This window comes from Lampetra fluviatilis, chromosome 18 (assembly GCF_964198595.1).
Source record: "Lampetra fluviatilis chromosome 18, kcLamFluv1.1, whole genome shotgun sequence".
Classification (NCBI taxonomy): domain Eukaryota; kingdom Metazoa; phylum Chordata; class Hyperoartia; order Petromyzontiformes; family Petromyzontidae; genus Lampetra; species Lampetra fluviatilis.
The window spans coordinates 2,514,736-2,536,625 of NC_136292.1; the positions used below are offsets into that span (position 1 = coordinate 2,514,736).

At 44.8% G+C, this 21,890-nt stretch overlaps 1 protein-coding gene and 1 long non-coding RNA gene across 2 annotated transcripts in view; one reads left to right on the plus strand and one right to left on the minus strand.

Annotated features, from left to right (window-relative positions):
* LOC144937088 (uncharacterized) overlaps positions 1-21,890 on the plus strand; it is an 84,539-nt gene that overhangs the window by 41,961 nt on the left and 20,688 nt on the right. The window lies entirely within an intron of this gene.
* Positions 18,220-21,110, minus strand: INAFM2 (InaF motif containing 2). Its single transcript, XM_078864336.1, has 2 exons — positions 20,915-21,110; positions 18,220-20,047 (listed from the first exon to the last, which is right to left on the minus strand). The coding sequence occupies exon 2, from the start codon at positions 19,923-19,925 to the stop codon at positions 19,371-19,373; it is 555 nt and encodes a 184-aa protein (XP_078720462.1). The 5' UTR covers positions 19,926-20,047; positions 20,915-21,110; the 3' UTR covers positions 18,220-19,370.

Sequence of the window (21,890 nt, forward strand, 5' to 3'; positions counted from 1 at the left end):
TCTCTGCATTATGTACTCGTGTCTTTTTTTCGCCACATTATGCCGGGTGTGTAATGGTCAGCACGCTGGAACTTGGAATCTAGAGGGCTGCTCGTTTGATTCGATTTTTCGGCGAGGCAGTCGAAAACATTGGTGGGAAAGTTGGTTAACACCCTGAACCTTAACACCCTGTACCATGCAGGATGATACATGGGAATACCACAGTCGATCGGGAGGTTGTTTGTGGCGGGGTAAAGTACTCCCATCTCTTCCGAGACATCTGGTGAGCGTGTGAAATATTCTTAGGTTTTTTCGGTAAAATCACGTAGGTAAAAAAATTAAATTGATAAAAGTAAAATAAAATAAAAATCACGACGTTTCGGAGGAAACACAAGCTTCCGTCTTCAGGTGGAACCATCACAGCACGACAGCTGTATCAAGTGATACTTTTATCAATTTTATTTTTTTACCTACGTGACTTTACCGAAAAAACCTAAGAATATGAATCATTGCAGTCACGAAAGCTTCAAATCTAGAGCGTGTGAAAGTGGGCCGATGTGGCCGTAGAGGGCCTGTCAAGAGCTCGCTTTTTGCGGAGGCTCTTCTGCCAGCAGTGGTGTGAACAAGCAATTGCAGGGCTGGGCCTTTTACATTCCCAGTACTTGTAGAAGCTACATTGAAAACGAAAGTTTTAATCACTAGTTTTTGTGTTCAGTTGGGCTTCCCCCGCACCTCCGGTTAGCGATTAACTAAAAAAACCTCTTATGGATAATATTGGTTGCGAAAGCCGTCGTGTTCAACTGACTATTTAGATTGTTTTGCTGCTATAAATGTCCAAATGATAAGCCACTTTGTTCAGCTATCAATTGTGACCAGGTCGCTTTTGAGTAACAAGTTAATACCTCCGTGAGCTTTGCCAGGTAGGATGGGGATGGTTTAGTTTATTGTGTTTGGGTGATTTGTTTACCTTTCTTGTACTTTACACTTCCATCGTGTTTGTGTATTGTTCGTTGTTGTGGCGTTCTTACCCCGTGCCACTACTGGACATCTGTGAAAAAGAGCTTAATAGCTCATCGGATTCCTCCATGATAAATATATATTCTGAATATAAGCTCTGGATAGCTGAACTCTCTACAAATATCACGACCTATTTTTACATGCAACATTCCTTACAGAGGGAACTCGAGAGGAGGTTCTCCCGCAATAACTTATCTGAGCAAGTAATTGCATGGCTGCACCTTTGGCCTGAAGCTGTGATGCTTAATAACGTCAGTACGTTACACAACTCAACTGATCAGGTTCACTGCCTTGGCTGTGATCGAATTTGTGGTTAACACGACTTCAGTACCACGCAACACTGGAGCTGTGGTTGGACACGGGTGCGTATGTCAGCTATACGCGTGTCAAACTGTACAGTAGTCGTATTTTGAACATAAACCCATTCGTAATATCGTTCAGTTTTGTTTAACACACTACAAAGTTGAACACTTTTAAGGATGGTCATTGTTACGAAATGGCTAATTATATCACATGTTGAATGTCTCTGTTGTATATTGATGGCCATCTGTGAAAAAGAGCTTCATGGTTCAACGGATTCCTCCAGCATAAATAAATATTATGATGATCATGATGAAAGCTTCACTTAGTCTTAAGACTCTTTTTCAAGAGGTTCTCAGATTGTAATGTTTCGCCAACGCTACCGATTATTATTAAATACGTTTAGCTTCACGTGCAAGGAAACTTGAGTATTTGACACACAAAATACTAAACGTTGTTTTCTCCTGGCCACCTCATAGCCCCACACCTACAACACCTCGCAAGCCCCGGTGGTCACTCACCTACTACACGAGAACGAACTGTACTCAACCCTGATTTGCTTCCGAAATCTGACAAGATGGAGCAAAAAGGTTTGCCATCTTTTTTTTCACAGACCTAAGCCAAGGTCTGTCAAAACTCTGCGGTATTCTATCAAAAGTTCGGCACAATTCCACCGTGCATCAGTACCAATCAATTGCTGCCATCCAAACATTATGGCAGCAATTCCCAGCAGACCGTCGAGACCAGGGGTCACAACGTGTGACACCCCCAGAGCCGCACGCGGCTCTTTGAGGACAGCTTCGTGACCGTCATTCACCACGTGCGTGCATTGCCGATCTTGAAATATCGAGGTTTGTTTTGGTTTGCCTAATTCGAAAAAAAAATGCTCCAAACCCAAACAGGTGGCACCTCCGATAAGCACGGTTGGCAACGTAGGGTGCGAAAGAAATTCAACATTCATACATACAACCATAATTCTGTGCATGGAGGGTAATTTTATCATAAGCACGTACACCTGCATCTATTTAAATTATTGATCCTGTTTATTGTTTTAATTAGCAAATTTCCAAAAATCATAAACGTTACCTTTCTTGTACAATTTTACATGGCATGGTAACGTGCTATCTTGCATTAGCCTATACAGGATATGCCTATGACCACCGCATTATCTAGAGCGTGCTCGATTAGTCCTCTCTCAGAAGCTAAGCGAGTTTTGAGCCTGGATAATAATACCAGCGTAGTGGTTGGATGAATGTCCACCATCTATTCAACATGTTTTGGAGGCTACTTCAGAGGACATTGAAGCAAACACCACTAGGTTTATTAATTTTAATTTCATTTTTTACCTACGTGACTTTACCGAAAGAACTAAGAGTATACACCACTAGGTTGTTCTGTACAATGCACCGACGTCCCTGCGTTCACTAACCCGCACTCACCAGCACGGTGAAGTATGGTCAAATAACCTCCACGGCACGCAGGGGAGACACTCATCCAGCAGTGGAGTTACAAAGGGATGGCACTGAACACGTGCACGCAGTATATGGTTATCGCTATTGCACATGTTGCTCTCTAGATGGCAGCATGAACCGCCCGACTCGTGTAGTCTGGATGCATTAGAGTAGCACACACCCCATGTGGACAACACTCGTACACACACACTGCACGTGAACACTCACACACTGCACGTGAACACACACACTGCACGTGAACACACACGCACACTGGGTGAACCGCACTACTCATGGTGTGTGTGTGTGGGAATAACACAATCCATGTGGACAACACTCACACACTGCGCGTGAACACTCACACACTGCATGTGAACACACACACAGGCACCACGTGAACCACACACTGAGTACAACACACACGCACACTCCATTAACCACACTATTCATGGGGTGTGCGCGCGCGCGCGCGTGTGTGTATTTTGATGCACTTTCAATATTAAAATGTTGCCTATTAAACATGCAAAATACACTGTTCAATGCATTCTCGGTCACAATAACTACCGTTGTTTAATTAATTAACACTGTCAGTGAAAGGCACCACTAGGCATAATGAACTGTCGTCACCCCCGCCCTCCCCCCTCCCCAATTTCACCAACATCTGTTGTTCCGCTTGAAGGTAAGTAATTGTACATTGAAAGGCAGTCTATACATATGAGAAAGTTTATCATTATTTTGCTGCTGCTTGTTTACCCAGGAAAGCCTTAGTGAGCCTCATGACTTTTTTTCAGGAGGGTCCTGCCAAGTTTTCACGGTAGGGGTAGATAATTTCTACCACGCATATTCCAATTTAGTAATTTGCTGATTTTTTTTCAAATGTGTCAAATTGGGACCATTCATCCTTACGTGGAAGATTTTGCTCCAGTCTACAACATGATAACATTTCCAGCGCATATGGGTTTGTTATATTTGTGTACAAATTGTTTTAATAAGTCAAAGTGATTTCTTGGTCAAATAAGCATCTCTCATCTCCCGTTTACAGCCCTGAGGCCCAGGGGTGAGTGAATATACGACATCATTATGGAGGTGCGAGTCTCTACATAGGACTTCCCCACTAAGTGGTACAAATTGTATCGACCCTGGGGGGATGATTGGCTGAGTAAACCTCCAACCAGGATTTGAACTCGCAACCAAGCCACCTTGAGCCACCTTGGCCACTTTTGGCACATCCTTTGTTCAAACTATTTTAACAACTTTGAAAAAATGTACTTCGCGGGCGTGACGTCATATTTCGCTTTAGCATTTGCACGCAGAGACCGAATGAATCGTCGAAGGTGTTTGGCAGCGGGCAGCTGTTGCCTGGTGACTGCTGAAAAACATTAACAAAACAAGGGCTCAAAGCCAGTCACTGCTGGGAGCGAGCCCTTCACGATTGCGCACCTGAAAAAGTGGGTCAAGGGCAAGTCATCTCTCATTCACCCCACGTCCGTTCTGTTTTAATTCGTGGATATATTTGCTTGTATCAAGACCTCGGTTCGAGAGGACGCGGAATGACTCGCATCAGGTGCCACTGAATCACACAAGCCAATCGTAATGGTGTTTGATATGCATTTGTCTTCATTAGAATCCGACTGACAGTACGTAAAAACTGTCAGAAAGCAGAACAGTATGTAACGAAGCACGTGGAGATGCTTTGGGAATTACACCGAGAGACAGAACGTGGAACGCATGGAGCAGAGAACAAACACATTGCAGTACAGCCATAATATGGACTCCATACTCTTTGGCTCTTTTGGTAAAGTCACGTACAGTGTAGATAGAAATAAAACAAAATAAATCACGACGTTTCGGACGCAACACAAGCGCCCGTCTTCAGGTGAAATTCGCGAATTGTGTTTTATTTCTACCGACGTGACTTTACCGAAAGAACCAAAGAGTATGGATTCCTGCAGTCACGAAAGCTTCAAATCAAGAATAATACGGACTGTTAAGAAATGTGTGGGCTTGGGAAGGAGACATTGCTATAAGGGGTGACAGCAGATGGACTCGACTGATGACAGAATTGCAGCCAAAGGCGAGAGCATGCCCGAGGTGATGCCAACCCCGGTGATTGGACAGGGCATGACAGCGAGCCAGAACGCAATATCGCAGGTCTGTCAGAGATGGTGACGTCGTGGGAAGGCCTTCACCTAGCAGTGGATAGAGCATGGCTGCTGCGGATGATGATGATGGTGGGTTTGCACTTAAAAGGGTTCAATTTCCTGCACTGCCTGTGCGTAGTAACGAACACCACAAAGTAACCTACTTTTGCCACCTGATGTGTTGCTGTGTGGGTGTATTATTCCAAAGCGTTGTACAGTGATCAACGCTGGAAATATTAAATCCTCCTTGTTCAGACCATGTTTTTGAATAAACGCCTTGAAACGCGTGCGTTGTTTTTTTTCTTTCAATACTCTGCTCTTAAACACGCATCCTTTGCTAGACAACTGTTATTGCAGGGAAATTGCCTAACCCCCCCTCTCCCTCCACAACGTCTGTTAAGGAAATACAAAGCGAATGAAAAAGGAAGGAAAAACGATCCCAGAGTGGTGAACTTTAGACCCATCTTATCGCCGTTGCAATAATGTGTCCGGACAGCCCTGATGGATTTCTAATGCCGTATCACGTTGCGTTGTCTTGTTGTGTGTTCTTTGCTAGCTTGGCCCTATTTAATGGCTTGGTATTTTTTTTTCGCTGCTAATTGTTAAAAGCACCATTTCCACAGCAGAGGCAATGTGTTTTTCACATGCGGGCAGCCAGCAATTTTCGTCGCTAAGGCAATAGAAGATCGGCAATTGGCACTTGGTGGCAGCTGAGGTCATCAGCGGGTATCGATCACCGGTCAGATGCCTCACTGGGCACGGTAATGATTTTGTTAATTAATTTTGTTGTGCCGCAAAAAACACATTTTGACCAGCTACCAAATCACAAATGTTTATATTATACATAGACTGCGTTCGGGATATTGCACATGAGAACTTAAACAGATGCGTAATTGTATGCTAATAAATACAGACGTCAAAAAAATGTATTGTCGACATTTCTGTAGTTTCACCAAATATATCGGTTTTTAAAAAACATGAAATAAATCTCCAAATTTTTAGTGTAGATTAAAGGAACATAAGTGTTTCTATGAATATACAGAAAATTCAAATAAATAAATAAAATCCTAGCTGTTATGAATCCACCAGCGGAAGGTCTATTCACACCATGTCAGCGATCAGGGTTTTGACCATACTTCACCATGCTGGTCAGCGCGGGTTGGTGAACGGTGCGAGGGCAAGACCAGTTCTTATATATCACTGGCCGCTGATGTTAGCCGTGGCTGGGAATTGAGCTTGGGTCTCTGGGTTCGTAGTGTATCGAGCCAACCACTGTACCACCAAATCCTCCCTGAATAGAATAGTTTTTGTATATATTAGTGGCAGCCTACAGCAATGTCTGAATCGTATTAGCTGACAGTGTAATTTGTGCATGACAACAGACAATCCTAATGCAGTTTATCAATTGACAATCTGCTCTATATTAATCTTTATAGCTAAGCCGGGAATTTGTATTTTTTTTATGACAACCGGTGCTCTTCAAGGAAGAACAATACAATAACCTTCATGCCGCATGCATATGTACAAATGACCTCTGTTGACAGAAAACACTTTTTCAATCACGCAATCATGGGGACAGTGCATTTGGCGCAGCCTCGTGGGAGCTGCCGTCAGCGGACGTAAATGTGTGTGTTGGGGCCACATTGAGCGCACGTGCTTTGGTGCATTCGTTGTGAAAGAGCTGCCTGCTGTTAACATTAACAGAGGGAAGGAAATGGATGCCAACGAAGGCCGATGGAGCGGCCCATGCTGCTCGTTGTTTGTGTCTGCTGCGAGAGTGCCGTGGCATGTCGTTGACTGGCCCACACGGACATCCCCTCGCAGCAACGCATTCTGCATTGGCAGAGCGGCTGGACCGTTTCCTTCGTACGAATATTTCCACGATCGTTGGGACTGCTTCATGGTGATGATTAACTTGGGCACTGTGGTTGGTGCAACGGGCCTCTGTCGCCTACGTGTTTCTGGTAATGATGATGGTTATACCCCCCCCCCCCCTTTGAATCATGCCGTAAAATAGATAAATCAAACTCTATTTTCGTGGCTATTTTTAACTCTGCTCGACTTGGCCAGGGGTTGGGGCGGTGACCTCATTTATGGTCTGTTGTGTGTCGCGCATTTAGGAACGGTGCCTTTGGCTTGATCCACAGTTTCATGCAATTGCGCCAGAGTCAAGCTGCCAAATGTCCCGGTTTGGCCAGAACGGAATTGTTGGTTCCGCAAAGGCCGTCCCAGTGTTGCATTTCCTAAATTTGCATTTCCTAAATGTTTGGCCTCGTGCTGGACTCACCAAGGTGGCTAGGAGATGTTAACTACCTCGCCTGTTATACAGGAGGTCGTGGGTTCGACCCGGACCCTGATGCCTGCTGTATATTTGGAGTTTGCATGTCTCTCTCTCCATGGTCACGTGGATTTTCCTCCAGGTCCTCCGGGGTTTCCTTCCACATTTAGAATGAACATGCGTTTAGTATATTTGATTGCTACAAATGTCCACGTGATAAGCCACTTCGTTGAGTTATCACTTTTCCCAGGTCGCCTCTGAAAAAGAGCTGTATAGCTCAGTGGGCCTTACCTGTTAGCAACAAAAAAGGTTAGTTTTAGTTAATATGTGAAACCGGCGGGCCTACCCGAGTTGTAGGTGAGTTTGTCAGTGGAGTCGACCAATACGGCAAGCGTTAGGTGAGGCCAATGTTCTAGAGCAGCAAGACCACTCACTGTGTGGACGGGGCTCGTGATGGCAGTGGGCACGCCTCAGTAAAGGTGGGCGGGGCTGCCGGAGGAAAGGGCCGTCACCTCTCCATGTGTCCTGGTTGAAGTTGCCAGAAATGTGGCATCATTATGGATTGGAGGGGGTTGTGCAGGGAATTCGTGCTCTTTGCTGTGTATTCACGGAGAAGAGGGAATCTGAAAGTGATTGCCAATGATGCTGAATGTAATACTATTAAGGATTCACCCAGACGTGCTAGATTTATCCTAGTGTCAGTGTATATTTTACCACAAGAGGGATGCACAAGAGGAATTACGCAGCAACATATATCCCGTTGTATCCCGTTATCCGCCAATAATTTGTTCGGATATGAGGAGTTATTTCTGCAAATGTTTACGTACATATCATAGGATACACCAATAGTACCCTCAACATCGACGTGAGCGAGAGGAGCTTAACTATCAATAAAATAAAAGAGTGCAGGATTATCCGCTGTCATCACTAAATCTGTTGATCCCCCCTTCCCTGCTGTTTATTACAGCGTTGTTAGAGCATGAATAATGCAAAATAGGCTGGATAGCCAGATGGTGAACTTTAAACTGTCCTCGGCTCAATAGTTACCATGTTGGGCATTTCATGATGCTCGGTAAACTATTCCATCAAATTTATGAATGCGGTTTGAAAGCATTATTTATCAGTTGGCGTGTTTAGTGGCGGTAGTAGTGGTGTGTCCAATTTGAGTTCATTCTGATGCAATTTTGTATGCGCTCACTAAATTTGATGCATATCATTGATTGGGAAAGTGGCTAATGGATTTTTAAAAGAGTTTTTAATTGGTGACCTGAGTCTGATTCCTGGCCATGGCTCCAGCTCCCATCGATGGCGAGTAATATCTAAACCAGCAATGCCCCCCCATTCCCCTCCATTTTACAACAACGTATGCTCACCAGGGTGGTGAAGTATGATCACAAACCCACCATGACTGATAGACGTGGGGAGGCCTTCATCCAGCTTTGGATTGACAAAGGGCTGGAGATTATTCCGAAATTAAATGCACAATTACTTGGAACAATGACTGCCACTGTGCCAATGTTTACAAACGTGTCATTTTTAATACATCAGATTACGTTTTGTCTGTATTCTGATGCTACGGTCGAACAATGATCCACTTTAGATACACATGTCCCATGGAATCGAAACAATTGTATCGTTAATTTTATTCTACTATATTTCATATCGTGTTTGTGATAATTATATGGACGGTTTAATATTTTGGCTGGAAGTGTTTATTGTTTTCATGTTGGAAGCCCTTGCATTGGCTCCACGTCACACACTCGGTTCATCCTTCGCTTATTTCAACAGGACTTCTCGTCACAGTTTAATCTTCGCTGGCAGAGGCCAGAGCAACATTAAAAAAAGACAGTTCCCGCACAATTGTGACAGGCTTAAATGTAACTTTCCAGCTCTGTACTAAACCTCTCACTATTCTCGAAAGGTTTTGTGTCTCTGGCCAATGAGATTGTGGCGGATTTTCAAACTGATGATGACTGGGGGCTCCTCGCGCTGTCGTCAAAACGTCTCGCTTCGTAAATAAAATGGATCCAGTTTTTTTCCCCCAATGGCTGTCACCCACATTGTTGTTCCAAAACATCGCCCTGCGTGTAATTACTATAAAAGCTGCCGTCGTTGCAAGATAATAATGATGATAAAACACGATCTCGAAAGGGCACTTGAGCTAACTTGCCGTGACAACGTCATATTTTATGTCACGTTTGATGTTTATTGTCTTCTCCTGCGCTCTCGCTGCGGTACAGTACACTTCTGTAAATGGGCGAGAGAGGACAAAAAAAAAACATCGCAACGGGAAAAATTAGCGGAGGCCGAAAAAAAGAATTGCGTTAACAACGCACAAAGATATGCGTCGTGTGCGTACAAGAGCGCTTGAGGACTAAAGCTCTCGGCTCTGAACCCCGTGGAGTCTGCAATTCCCAATTGTTTTTGAGTTGCTGGTGTAAAACAACACGATGTTCAAAACAAGCTGTGTTTTTTTTGGGGGGGGGTCTGCAAAAGGCTGAGAGGTTTTGTTGTTGTACGAGCAGTGCAAGTCGTTGTGCGTCGTTGAAGCTAGCAGCAGGATATGGCGATCACTTTGGTGACTGATATTGAACATTGTTCTCGGTCGGGGGTTGTGCTTCGGTTGCGGGCCCAGCAACTGAATTTTCGCTGTTGTAGTTAATTGAGATGCTGCTCGATGTCTGCCAGCCTGCTTAGGAGCTGGAGATGACTAATGAGGTAGAAATTAGACTAATGTGGCCAAGGACACGGATCTCAGCTGGATTCTCACCGAGTGCCAGATTTTGTCTGATCCCCCCTCTGTCCTTTCAGCGGTGTCTTGATCATGCATCAACCCAGTGGCCAGGCTTACTGATGGTTCGTGGATAGTACGTAACATTATTAAGTTAGGCTTTCAGAAAGCACTCTAACCTGCTCTCGCTTGCCTCTTAATTGTATCGTTGTGTTTTCGGGTCACCCTTCATAACTGCCATAGATATACACACTCTGATGTGATTTCCAGTAGTGCATCTTCAATAATATATTGTTTAAATATATAAATATAGCGAACCTGTACATGTTACTTTTGTCTTACTCATGTTTATCTTGAACGCAAAATTTGCAGCCTTCTCAATGAAGGTCTTCTTCAACCTTTTGGCAACATGGGACACTGACAAATGAAATGGAACAAATGCTGAATGGTGAGGACAGAGGCACGGAGAGCCGCTTGCTTGGAATTACAGTGAGAGAATGAGGAACACATGGATTACAGAAAGAAACATGCCAATTGCAGACAGATTGACTGTTCAGGAAAGTCGGTTTGGGCATTGTCCTTGGCCAATGAAGGAGTCTTGTGATGGAATTGCAAACAAAAGAGAGCACTGCCGAACGTGGAGCAATGAGATGAGTTCATGCAACGGGAGTAGTGAAATAGACTGTGACAGTGCGGGGCTGAGAGAGATGGCGCAAACCGGAGACGTTACTGATCGTTGATGAAAGTGAGCGGCGCTTGGACAGGACACAGCACTGGAAGGGATTGTTAAGGAGTGGAAGCCAAAGGGGACGGCACGCCCGAGAAGACGACTGCCAAGGAGATGGAGCGATAAGAACATGTGCAGGAGCTAGATGGTTTGTTGGATCATGATTATGTAAGGAATACAGGTGACTTGAGAAGGCCTTCATCTGGCAGTGGATACAGCCTCACTGCTGCTACTGCTGATGATATAAGCAGCATGTTTGTAAATGTATACGCTCTGGATTAGCGTTTACAACTATGTTTTGGGAGGGAGAGAAGATGAGTTTGTCGATAGGGAGTCTGATTAGTTACTCCCCACGGTGCTGGCCACGGTAAACATCGCAAACACCCCCCCCCCCCCCCGACATCATGCCTCCCCCGAAGAGTGTCACCATCTAAAGTTCCCAGCCTCAGCCGGTTTCACAAAACGGTGGCGAAGATTTGCTCCACGTTCACAATAGTTCTTTTGTATAACCGCCGTTAAAACACACAGATGCTAGATAAGATGTTGAAGCTTGTTGTTGCGATTCATTATTATCATCATCAGCATCGGAGTGCTGTTTGACACTTCCTTTCATTTCGTGCGCAGTTGCTTTGTGGTGTTTTTTTCTGTATACTCGATCTTCCCGGATGAAACTTGCGCAACTCTCTAGCCCCGATGAGGGCCGAGCGAGATTTGGCTGCGGTCGTAGGAGCCACGCTGAGACTGTATTGCAAGGAATTACATAATCAGGTTGCTGAATCAGCCTAAGCCAGTTTTCTTTACTAATTTTCAGAGGGGGGGGACACTTTAGCCGACAAAACGTCATCAGTGTGGGGGCCGCCACACGTTTGAAACCATTGTGGGGTTTGACAGGGGCACGACGACGATGATGGGGGGGACGGGAGGTGTCACTCTTTGTGTATTGTCGGGGGCCAAACGTCAGGGGCCGCACTAAAGGCCACGAGGGTGCGTCAGTGGCCAGCAGGCCTTGCAACGAAAAACACTGGCCTCAGCTGTCAAGGTCTTGTGCTGGTCCTATTAAATCTGGCGAATATAAGCGAAACCATCGGATGTAATTTCTGGTTGTGCCGCGCGATGTGCAGCACGATGTTTGTGACGTTTGGCTCCACGTGTGTATTTCGAACTTCTATTGCACCGTATGTAGCCAACCGTGCTAAACGGAGGTGCGGGAGCTTCTTCTCGTGTGCCCCAGTGCGTCTGCATTCGGCACACGTTACCCCCATGCGCGAACAGCACACACATGGCTCTCCAATGTCTCTTATATTATTCCCATATTTTTTCACCCTGATTATTATCGCTTGAGATGGAAGGTCTCGTTTGTATGGGTGTCCACGGTGTCAATTGGCACATACGCTCTCGGATGTGTCTTTTGGTTGTACCACGTGTTGTCAAATAACTGAACAATTCAGTTCCTTAAGAAGCCCCAGGCACGTTGAGCTGAAACGTCGGACATCGTGCCGTACAACACGCGGTACAACTCGAAAATACACCAGAGAGCTTGACAAGAGCAACCTCTTCAACGCCTCCATCTCTGCATTTTAACCCCGACTTAGCAGCAGAGACTGTTTTAGCAACAGAGACTGGTTTGTTTCATGAGCAGAGGACACTGGGTGGCAGGAGGCCCCCGCACCTGATCACACTCAGTGTGGTGACCTTCGAGTTTACACGTTTCCCCTGGAAGCCTGGAGTGGTTTTGCTGTGAAATCGTGCTCGCTCTACCAGTCGCTTTAGAGCAGAGAAGAGGCTTATTGACCGTGTTATTGTCCCAGGGCTGGCCATAATGATTGCGGTGTCCATAGGGGCCAGAACAGACTCCAGAGATGGCCTTGATAAAAGCTTTTGTGTGGAAGCTTTGTGGCCGTGGACATGTTGTGTCTTCAGACATGTGTGCGACGTTTTTGGTTTTGGGGCAATGAATTGGATATTCCTTGCATACGGAACTATAAAATGGATGCCACACTTCTTTTAAGTTTAGATTATGTTTTATTATTATTGCAGCAGCACACATTTCCACTCACTTGTTATTAGAATAAACACTTTGCAATGCCATTTTGTCCAAAATGCTTGCTTACTCTATACCGTTAATTACCTTTCAAGGTACAATTTAAAAAAAGTTTTAGAAAATAGCTACGTTTATATGGAACCAAAGTATAATGCGTAAGAGATTAGTCAGTAGTGTAGTTTAGTTTATTTCTTCATCGTTCAAAAGTCGATTCTAAAAGGCTCTTACTTCGTACAACTTACAGCTTAAGCATGCCTGACGGATGAGATGTATAATACACGCACCCACGTGAACCCTTTCGGCTTCTCATTACACTTGCCTGAGTAATGTTAGTTAAACCAATTGAGTGAAGGACAAACACACTCTTTAATCTATTGTGGCAGTACAGTGCTTGAGCATGGTTTCAACATTAAATCAAAACATTTCGGGGCAGAGTGTGGATAGTGCAACACAAGCACGGTATAACCAAAAAAACACCCTCACAACATTCGTCATTAACACTGTCTGTCCTTGAACAAAAATACAAGGTGCTTCAAAAAAATGTTGACACGTCTGAGAATTTGCAACAATACCACAAGACATGTGTCGCCTCCGGGCTCTGGAGACCATCTGGAGAAGATTCCAGGCAACGTGTTGACAATGATGGCGAACAAGTGGAGACTTTTAAACTTTTTGAAGCTATTAACATCACATTTGTTATCATGTTAAAACGATAGTCCCATGTCAGTGTTGACTTTTTGTCGAAGCACCCTGTATATAGAGTAAGCTGTCTTCGGAGCATGTGGAGAGGGCATGAAGACGCACAGTATGCAGAGGTTTTTTTCTCCCAGTTGGAGATCACACTTTTACCATGCGTTGCCCTGAGCTACTACATGTACCTACGAATATCTATAACTGGGAAATGAGATCCTGAATGTCCACTGATATAAAAAAAAACTACTCGTCAAAATTAAAAAACCATTCGTTTGATCAATTTTGTAAAAATAATTAAATAGTTATCGGTTGTCTCAGAGCTCCAGAGGACAACTTTCTTTGCCCAAAACATCAGCCTGCGTTGTGTTTGCAATTTTAAGGCAGTGTTAATGATCGATTAATTCTGGGAGTTTTTTTTCTCTTCGCTCGTTCCACTGTGAAAGTCGATCCGATGCCGCTGCGAGTTTACAATCGTAAAATCGGCCACGTGTTCCAGTCTTTGAAACCGCGCAGAGCTGCTTTACAGACGCCGGGTTTTCGATGGGGGCTCTCTCATTGCCACGTGGTCCAAACGGGCAACGCATCGCACGTGGCTTGCCGATCAGCTTTTACCAACAAGTTCAGAAGCTCTGCCTCTAGAGATGTCGAGCGTGACAATCGAGAAGAGATTACCGCAGCGATTGCAACTTAAAGCACTTACAGTAGGAAAGCATTGCCGCCACTTTGGAGTAATCTGTGCCACATGCAGCAAGCCTATCCTCATTTTAGCAGGTATTTTTTTTTCATTAGAATCGTGCTGGTTAATAAAAAAATTTTTTTAACCTTGTTCAGAAAATCAATAAGGAAGGATAAACATACTCTTAGGTTGTTTTCGGTAAAGTCACGTAGGAATAAATAAATAATAAAGCAGCTTTTGCTTGAATAATTAATTTATATTATTATTTCTATCAGTTGCATTATTTATGTTTATTATGTATTTATTTTGACCTACGTGACTTTACCGAAAAAACCTAAGAGTATGAATCCTTGCAGTCACGAAAGCTTCAAATATAGAATTAAGGATAAACAAGTTTTATTTATTTATTTCTACTGTCATCGCAAATGGTCCTGGAAACCCTAAATCCCTCTTCATTTCCAGTCAACTCCCTCTGGCTTTCATGGAACTCAGTTTCCTCATTTACTCCATCAGTGGCCAAGTACGAAAAACTCTGGCCCTGTTTCCATGGCAAAGTCAGAAAAATCACGAATGGCATCGTGGTGTCTGCCTCTGCTCCTCCTAGTGCCTTTCCCGTCTCGAAAGCACATACCCTTGACATCTGTCAACATTTCATCATAAATATCACACAAAAAAACACAACCCAACAAAAAACTTCATCCATCCTCAGTAATGTGTCTACCAAACGCATCCCTCACCCACCCTGGCCCCGTATATCACCAGCTTTGTCAATGCCTCCATCTCATCTGTGTATATTCCCCCAGCTCCCAAGCCTGCTGCTGCTGCTATTCCCAACCTGAAATAAAACCACACTGGATGCCAACATCATTGCCAATTTCCACCCCGTCTCAAAACCCGCCTTTTCTTAAAAAAGTGTCAGATAGGGTTTTCTTTCATATCTCTCCAAACACTTCTCCTCCCGAGGTCTCCACGACTCAGGGAACTCTGCTTTCACCAAGGCGATTCTCTAGAGACTGTTCTCCTACATGTGGTAAGCGGACGTCTTCTCTCCTCGGACCGTGGATCATTCTCTCTGCTAGTCTTTTTATTCTGCTTTTTACATCATGGACTGCTCCATCCTCCTTGAGTGTCTTCACACAACAATGCAGGCATCTCTGACACACTTCGTCTCCTGGGTCCATTCTCGCCTCTCAAACGGCTACTTTTACATTTTCATACGAATACTGTCTTCCTACTCTTTGGTTTCTTCGGTAAAGTCACGTAGGTAGAAAAATAATAGATCACGACGTTTCGATCGCAACACAAGCAATCGTCATCAGGTGGGACAACCACAGCAAGAAAAAACTGCTGAAGTAGGCGATTGCTTGTGTTTTGATCGAAACGTCGTGATCTATTATTTTTCTACCTACGTGACTTTACCGAAAGAACCAAAGAGTATGGATTCCTGCAGTCACGAAAGCTTCAAATCAACTGTCTTCCTCTCTAAAATCCCTGTGCTTATGCATCCACGCAAGACTCCATCCTAGGCCCCCTGCTCATTTCAGGCAAGATCATATCCAGTTTTAATGTCGGCCCTCCCTTGCATTGGTAATTGTAATCTGTACATCTAACTCCACGTATCGGACTTCACTGTCCACTCTCACATTCTGCTTTGACATGGTCTCGTGTTGAATATGTTCTAACGTTCTCCAAATAAACGCTGCCGAATTGATGTCCTCCTCATCGGACAAAAATGTTCACTTTCAGTGGACTCCAGTTTTAGTGTGCACCTCTCAAATCCTTGACATTAAATTGGCAAAGAGTGCACAGCCTTGGAGTTGTTATAGATCCTGAGCTGCTATTATTCTCATTCCACATATCTCAACTCTCCAGGATCTCACGCATCCATTTGCGTCACCTCTCCGGCACCCACTATTTATTTCCTTAACCCAGCTAGCGCCGAGACCCGACCCCCGTCACGTGACTGATCTCCAAACTCCACACGATCTACAATATTACTGCCAGGCTCCTCGCTATAATCTGCAAGTGAGACGTCACACGTATATTCTAATCACCCCACCGGCTCCTAAAGCAGTACTGGATCAATTTCAAGGTCACACTCAACATCTCTGTGGGCTCGCTCCCTACCTACCTCGACCGTTGCGTCTCACTCCCCTCTCCTCCACACACGCACTGCTCCAGTCACCAATGTGTTCCGTCAAATCCCCCCGTGAACCATCACTCAGTGGGAAGTTGCTCACTGTCCTCCGCTAACCCCATAGTCTGCAACTCTCTTTCCCAGGCCGTCCGTTCTATCGATTCCCTCCTACCCCTGTTCAAGTCCAGGCTCAAAATCATCCTCTTTTTGTCTCTGCCTATGACTGACTTCCTCTTTATCTCGACACAATAAACACACCCACTTGTTCTGTCCAGCACCTCGAGATGTGGTTGCATTTGGGTGATAAAATACATAGATAAACGTTGCCTTTCATTGTGTTCTTCCGAAGAGACCCACCCAGCTCACAAACGGGAAACAACATGGACACGTGCTCGATATATGAACGAATAAATGCATTCGGGATGCAGTGAATAAGTTCGAAGTTTAAATAGGCTACACTTGACAAAATTCCATTCAATAATAGACAGTTATAATCAGGGTGCTAATGTAAACAGAAATCATTAATTGCAGTACAGTACACGAGACAAGCAGTGGCTGATTGGGAGAAACACATCCATCCATCCATAAGGCGTAAATATATGTGTCGTTAAAACCCGCCACCACCCGACACAGCCAACTAGTAAGGGTTGGCACGTAAACAGAACGTGCCAAAAACCTCTGTTAGAGGATGATATTGGTCGCGAAAGCCTACGTGTTAAACTGTGAAACATCCATCCATCTTGCAAAACATATTTGAATAAAAACAGCAAGTTTAAAATTCGAATAAACTGAGATATTTCTACGGATTATTTTTATGGAAATCCAGCGTATCTCCAACAGGGCCTTGCAAGACAATGCTAGTTGTCTCTAAGTCACAAGTAAGATTTCACTCTTTATTCATTTCAAGAGCTAGTGTTGTTTACGACGAATATTCTGAATGGCTATTTTGGCAAATAAACTTTAAATTGGCTAAAGTTTTTGTTTGCCATTTGTCAAAATACACTTGGGTTTAATTGAGACTGGTTGGGTCAAAGTGTGTCGAAGTGTGAAACAGTCACTAGATTTGACAGGCTGCACATGTATGCAGTTGGTCACAGATGATACAGTTATAAAGGCGGAAAATGTCAGATACTTTCTCAGAAAAGGTCCACTTTGTGATGTTAATACTTCCACTACTTATACCATTCAGATTAATGTACTCTGTTATTAATTTGATGGAATGTAATGTTATTATAAACCAATGTGGACGTATGTTGTTTACCATGTTTTAATCTATTAACACCCTATGGAAATAAGCTACAATTTCTTAAACATCCGTAAATGCAACAAAAATACTACATTTGCAACATTCTTGGTAATTTTACTTACGTCAGTACATGCAGATATTCTGCTTTTTAAAATGAATGTTGAATGGAGTTAGGAGAAATCAAATACAGTATTACAATATGTCATGGATTATACTAGGTTAGTAAGAACCTGGAATACATTCTGAAGGAACTAAAATACTGGACAATACTTAGGAACCATTCTGTAGATATGGAGTTCAGCAATATTTAAAATGAGCACTACGTCGGCAATACCCAGTCACCATTCTGTTCTTGCGCATGGCATTGTGTTTGGGAGCTAAATGCCAAATGTCGAAGTCTGCTCGCCACGACAAGAAGGCTTCAGGAAAGAGTTCGTGTCGTTTTGCTATTCCTCCGTTGAAGTCGCGCAGACTACTGTGGGTTTGATAATTGTTTTTTTACCCTTTTATCTGGCAACAAAACTGACACCTTTTTTTTTACAAGGAGTCATGTTTGCATAAACCACAATGCCTGCATAATGCAAACAAAAAACATAACTCTGATAATGTCTGCACTGTCCCTGAAGTTGATTGGTCCACACCCGAGACAGCTTTCCTTAGAGCCTAGTCTCACTAGGCGCAATACGCCTTTAGGCTCTAAGGAAAGCTGTCTCGGGTGTGGACCAATCAACTTCAAGGACAGTGCATACATTATCAGAGTTATGTTTTTTGTTTGCATTATGACTGCAGGTATTGTGGTCTATGCAAACATGACTCCTTGTAAAAAAAAGGTGTTAGTTTTGTTGCCAGATAAAAGGGTAAAAAAACAATTATCATTTTTTTAACTGGCAAATGAGGTTCCAATGGTGTAAATACTGTGGGTTTCTATATGGCCCGTAGTTTTGGTTGCATGGCCACAATCGCACTGTGGTTCATCTTTTATTTCCTGTTATTGAAGGATATACCCGGTTACCATCATTAACACTGTTTTGCTACATTACGTCATCCAGTCGGGTCTTTGCTTAGATGTCTTCAACACACTTCCTTGTGGCTTGAAGCTATTTTTAGTTTTAATGGCTTTCTGACAAAATTCAGGTCCCATAACAATGAATTCCAGGTCATATACTGCACACAACCACAACTCTATATATTTATATTTGGACAAACGTTTTAAGTGTATCTTTGTTACATACATTTTATTGAAGAAAACCTTACGTTATTTTCGAGATGTTTGCTCCCATATCCCAATGACCAATGACATCTTGATTTGACTGTTTATCATGGGTCGCTTTCTGGAGAGGCTTGTGAGACAGGCAGGAGAACTCGAACACGATGATCGACATTCAAAGTGTTGTGTTGTTTGGTAAACTTGTGAAACGCAGACAGGGGAAACACGTTGTTACTTGGTAAAGGAAGCAAGGACAAACGAGTGACATTCATCTACTAAAGTTATTGAAAATGTTTTCTTCAGGTTGTTTTCTAGACATACACATTTTAAAAAAGTAACAGTAAATATTTTGCCCTTTTTAATGATCACGCATTTTGCCGCGCCCATTCCCAGATTATGGGTTTCTACTTGAGAAAGCACTTCCACATGCGCTTAGAGCACATCCACAACCCGGTTGCCGCAGATGGCCCCCGCACTCTGGCGTGTGTCTGCGCCGTGTTTGTACCTGTGACATATGAGATCACGGGCTCACCAAAGCCATGTGATGGGGGCCCTTTTGCTTACCAGGAAAAAAAATCAAGCGAAGCATCGTTGTACGCTGACTTTATGGGTAACACCGTGTTAAATGTAGCGCACACCATGCCGAAATTTCTAGCTTTGTCGTTGAGCTACAGGCAACGCGAAGCATGGGCCCAAACCAAGATAGAAGCCAAATGGTAGTCTTTGTGTTAGCCCAGGTGTGTTGGTTAATTATAGTCGTTCTTCTTCCCACTTGACCAATGCGGCTCCGTGCTGTAACGCTGCTCTGCGGCCGCGTCCTCCAAGGGCAACGGAGACGTGTAGTAATCCAAGAGGGTGCTCTTTCCGAAGTGATCAGACCTTGCTTCCGTGTCCTCGCCGTGCAAGTGCCGGCGCTCCGTTCGAGTCCCGGCGGACGTCTCTGCGACGCTGGGCGGGCCGACTACCGGCGGCGCGACGCGGGACGTCTCCCCGCGACCGTCGATGACCGACGCGCTCGGCAAGACGGTGCTCGCGACGCCGACCGGTGCCGCCGCGGTGACTTTGGGGATGACCGCCCCGTCCGCCGGGACGTTGACGGGCTTCCAGAAGATGCAGTAGTAAACGGCCAGCACGATCGCAGCCGACGAGACGGAGAGGACGTAGGCGAAAACCGTCGCCAGCCGCACCCACTTGCGGTTCGTCTTGGCGGCGAGCTTGGCTTTCTTGTCGCCCGTGTAGGTGGGGGCCTTGCCTGGCCGCTCGCCGGCGGGCCGAGAGCCCATGGCGTCGCGCTCGTTCATCGGTGGGTTTCGCAGCGCCACTCTGAGATGTCTCGATTCCCTTTGCGCCACGGGTTTATGCCCCCCTGCCGCACCTATACTGGGCTGCACCGATGACCTCTCCGCGCACACAATTCTCTCTCCTGTGCAAGTGAGAATTTAAAGAAAGAAAAAACTTTGTTGTTGGTGAACTTTGACATGGTTTCACTGCACATTACACGGCTGGCAGCCTTTTGAATAGCATTGCTCCCCCATGAGACTGTATAATAGCACCTGTTTTGACAGTTTTGAGATGTGGCAGTTCGGGCCGTATCCCATAATTATGAATTATTTCACGCTAGATGAAGTACTGCCGATATAATAATGCAGATTGCTTAATTGCATAGATGTAATGTACAGTCCACGTGCAGCCCTTTGTCAACCCACTGCTATAGGATAGCCACCCTACGCCACGTGGGTCATCGGGGTCGATTGGCCATACCTCTCCACGCTGGTCAGTGCAGTGCGGAGAAGGCAGCGAGCGAGGATTGAGGCGAGGACATATAAGTACAGTACAACGATTGACTTTTGTTCACTTTACATACAGTATTGCATATTCGTCTTTAAATACAGATATATAAAAAAAAAAACTATAGCATTGAAATTAACTTGTATTCATGAGCTGTTTAAAAGTTGGATAGATTTAGCAGTTAACTGAGAATGCAAAACAATTACATTCCTAAAGACTGTTCATGTATATCCGCACAGAGCCAAGGCGTGCATTGAGCGTCAATTGAATAATGCTGGACCGAGCGGTCTCAGTGCAAGTTATTTGCTACGCCATCCACACGGCATACATACAGTACAGATGAGTGTAAGCCACAGCAGAAGACAAATGGACAATACAAATCCATTTGACACAGACGTGCGCGTACCCGGCATGCTATCTAGCCACATGGCACGTCCACGTTATTTACCGTACAGCACATACATACCACCGCTTGTGTTTTTGTTGTTGTTGTTGTTGTTACCTTCAAAGGGATATTTCGCCTTTCATTTCCGCGAATCTTGACCTTAGACGAGACTGCTGGGTCCGCGAAGCTTCCACAACTGGCTGAGCTCCTCGTCAAGTTGAGACGCAGGCCACCGCCGCCAAGGCAGCGGCATTGTCGTTCAACATGAGGGGCACCTCCGCCCGGGCTGGCACCGTTGCGCCTGCTGTCCGGGGTGCTGAATCTGTGGGCGGGACTCCGAGCAGGTCGGACGGGCCCCGTTTATTCGGGAGCCAGCCCCGTTGCGTTGTGACGCACGACTACGGGCGGCCGAAACGGCTGGAAAGAAATCTGCAGCTGATACAGTGCGACTCGAGCATCAGGGCCGCCTTGCTGGCAATTTCCTCTTGTCACCGCTTGCCATATCTTACCGTAAGTATTGTAACGAAAGCGCACTCGTCCCCCCCCCTCCCGCCGTCGCCCCAACACGCATAGCAGCTGCAGCTGCACTAGCAGCTTCAGCTTCAGCAATGTGGCAGCCAGTTTATTACAGTAGTTGGGCAGTCGTGGTGGTTGGTGTGGGTTGTCATTGAACAGCTGCTGCAATTCCCACGGGAAGGTTTCAGGGCTGGTCTGCTCCCCCATCCCTCTCCGCCATCCCTCTCCGCCTCAGCTTGTGAGATGCTAAAATAAACACGCAGTTTCAGATTGCGGTTACATTCCGGCAAGAATTGCTGGGTTTTTTTCCGGGTGTACAACGCCGCATACCACGGGTGGCAAATAACTGAGCACTGTGTAGGTGCACAACTGTGTTTCACTCTGTTAATCCCTGCGTCTTTTAATAGTAAGCTACAGAAAACGAATTGGTTTGTTGTACAAAGATATCTCCCATGATATTAGTTCTCGTTTGACGGCAGAAAGATTTGCCTTGCGATTATAATTAACTGTTTAATACTCTTTTTGTCATATTGTCATTGTGTTAAATTTTCCTCAACAGGTAAATTAAATAGCATCA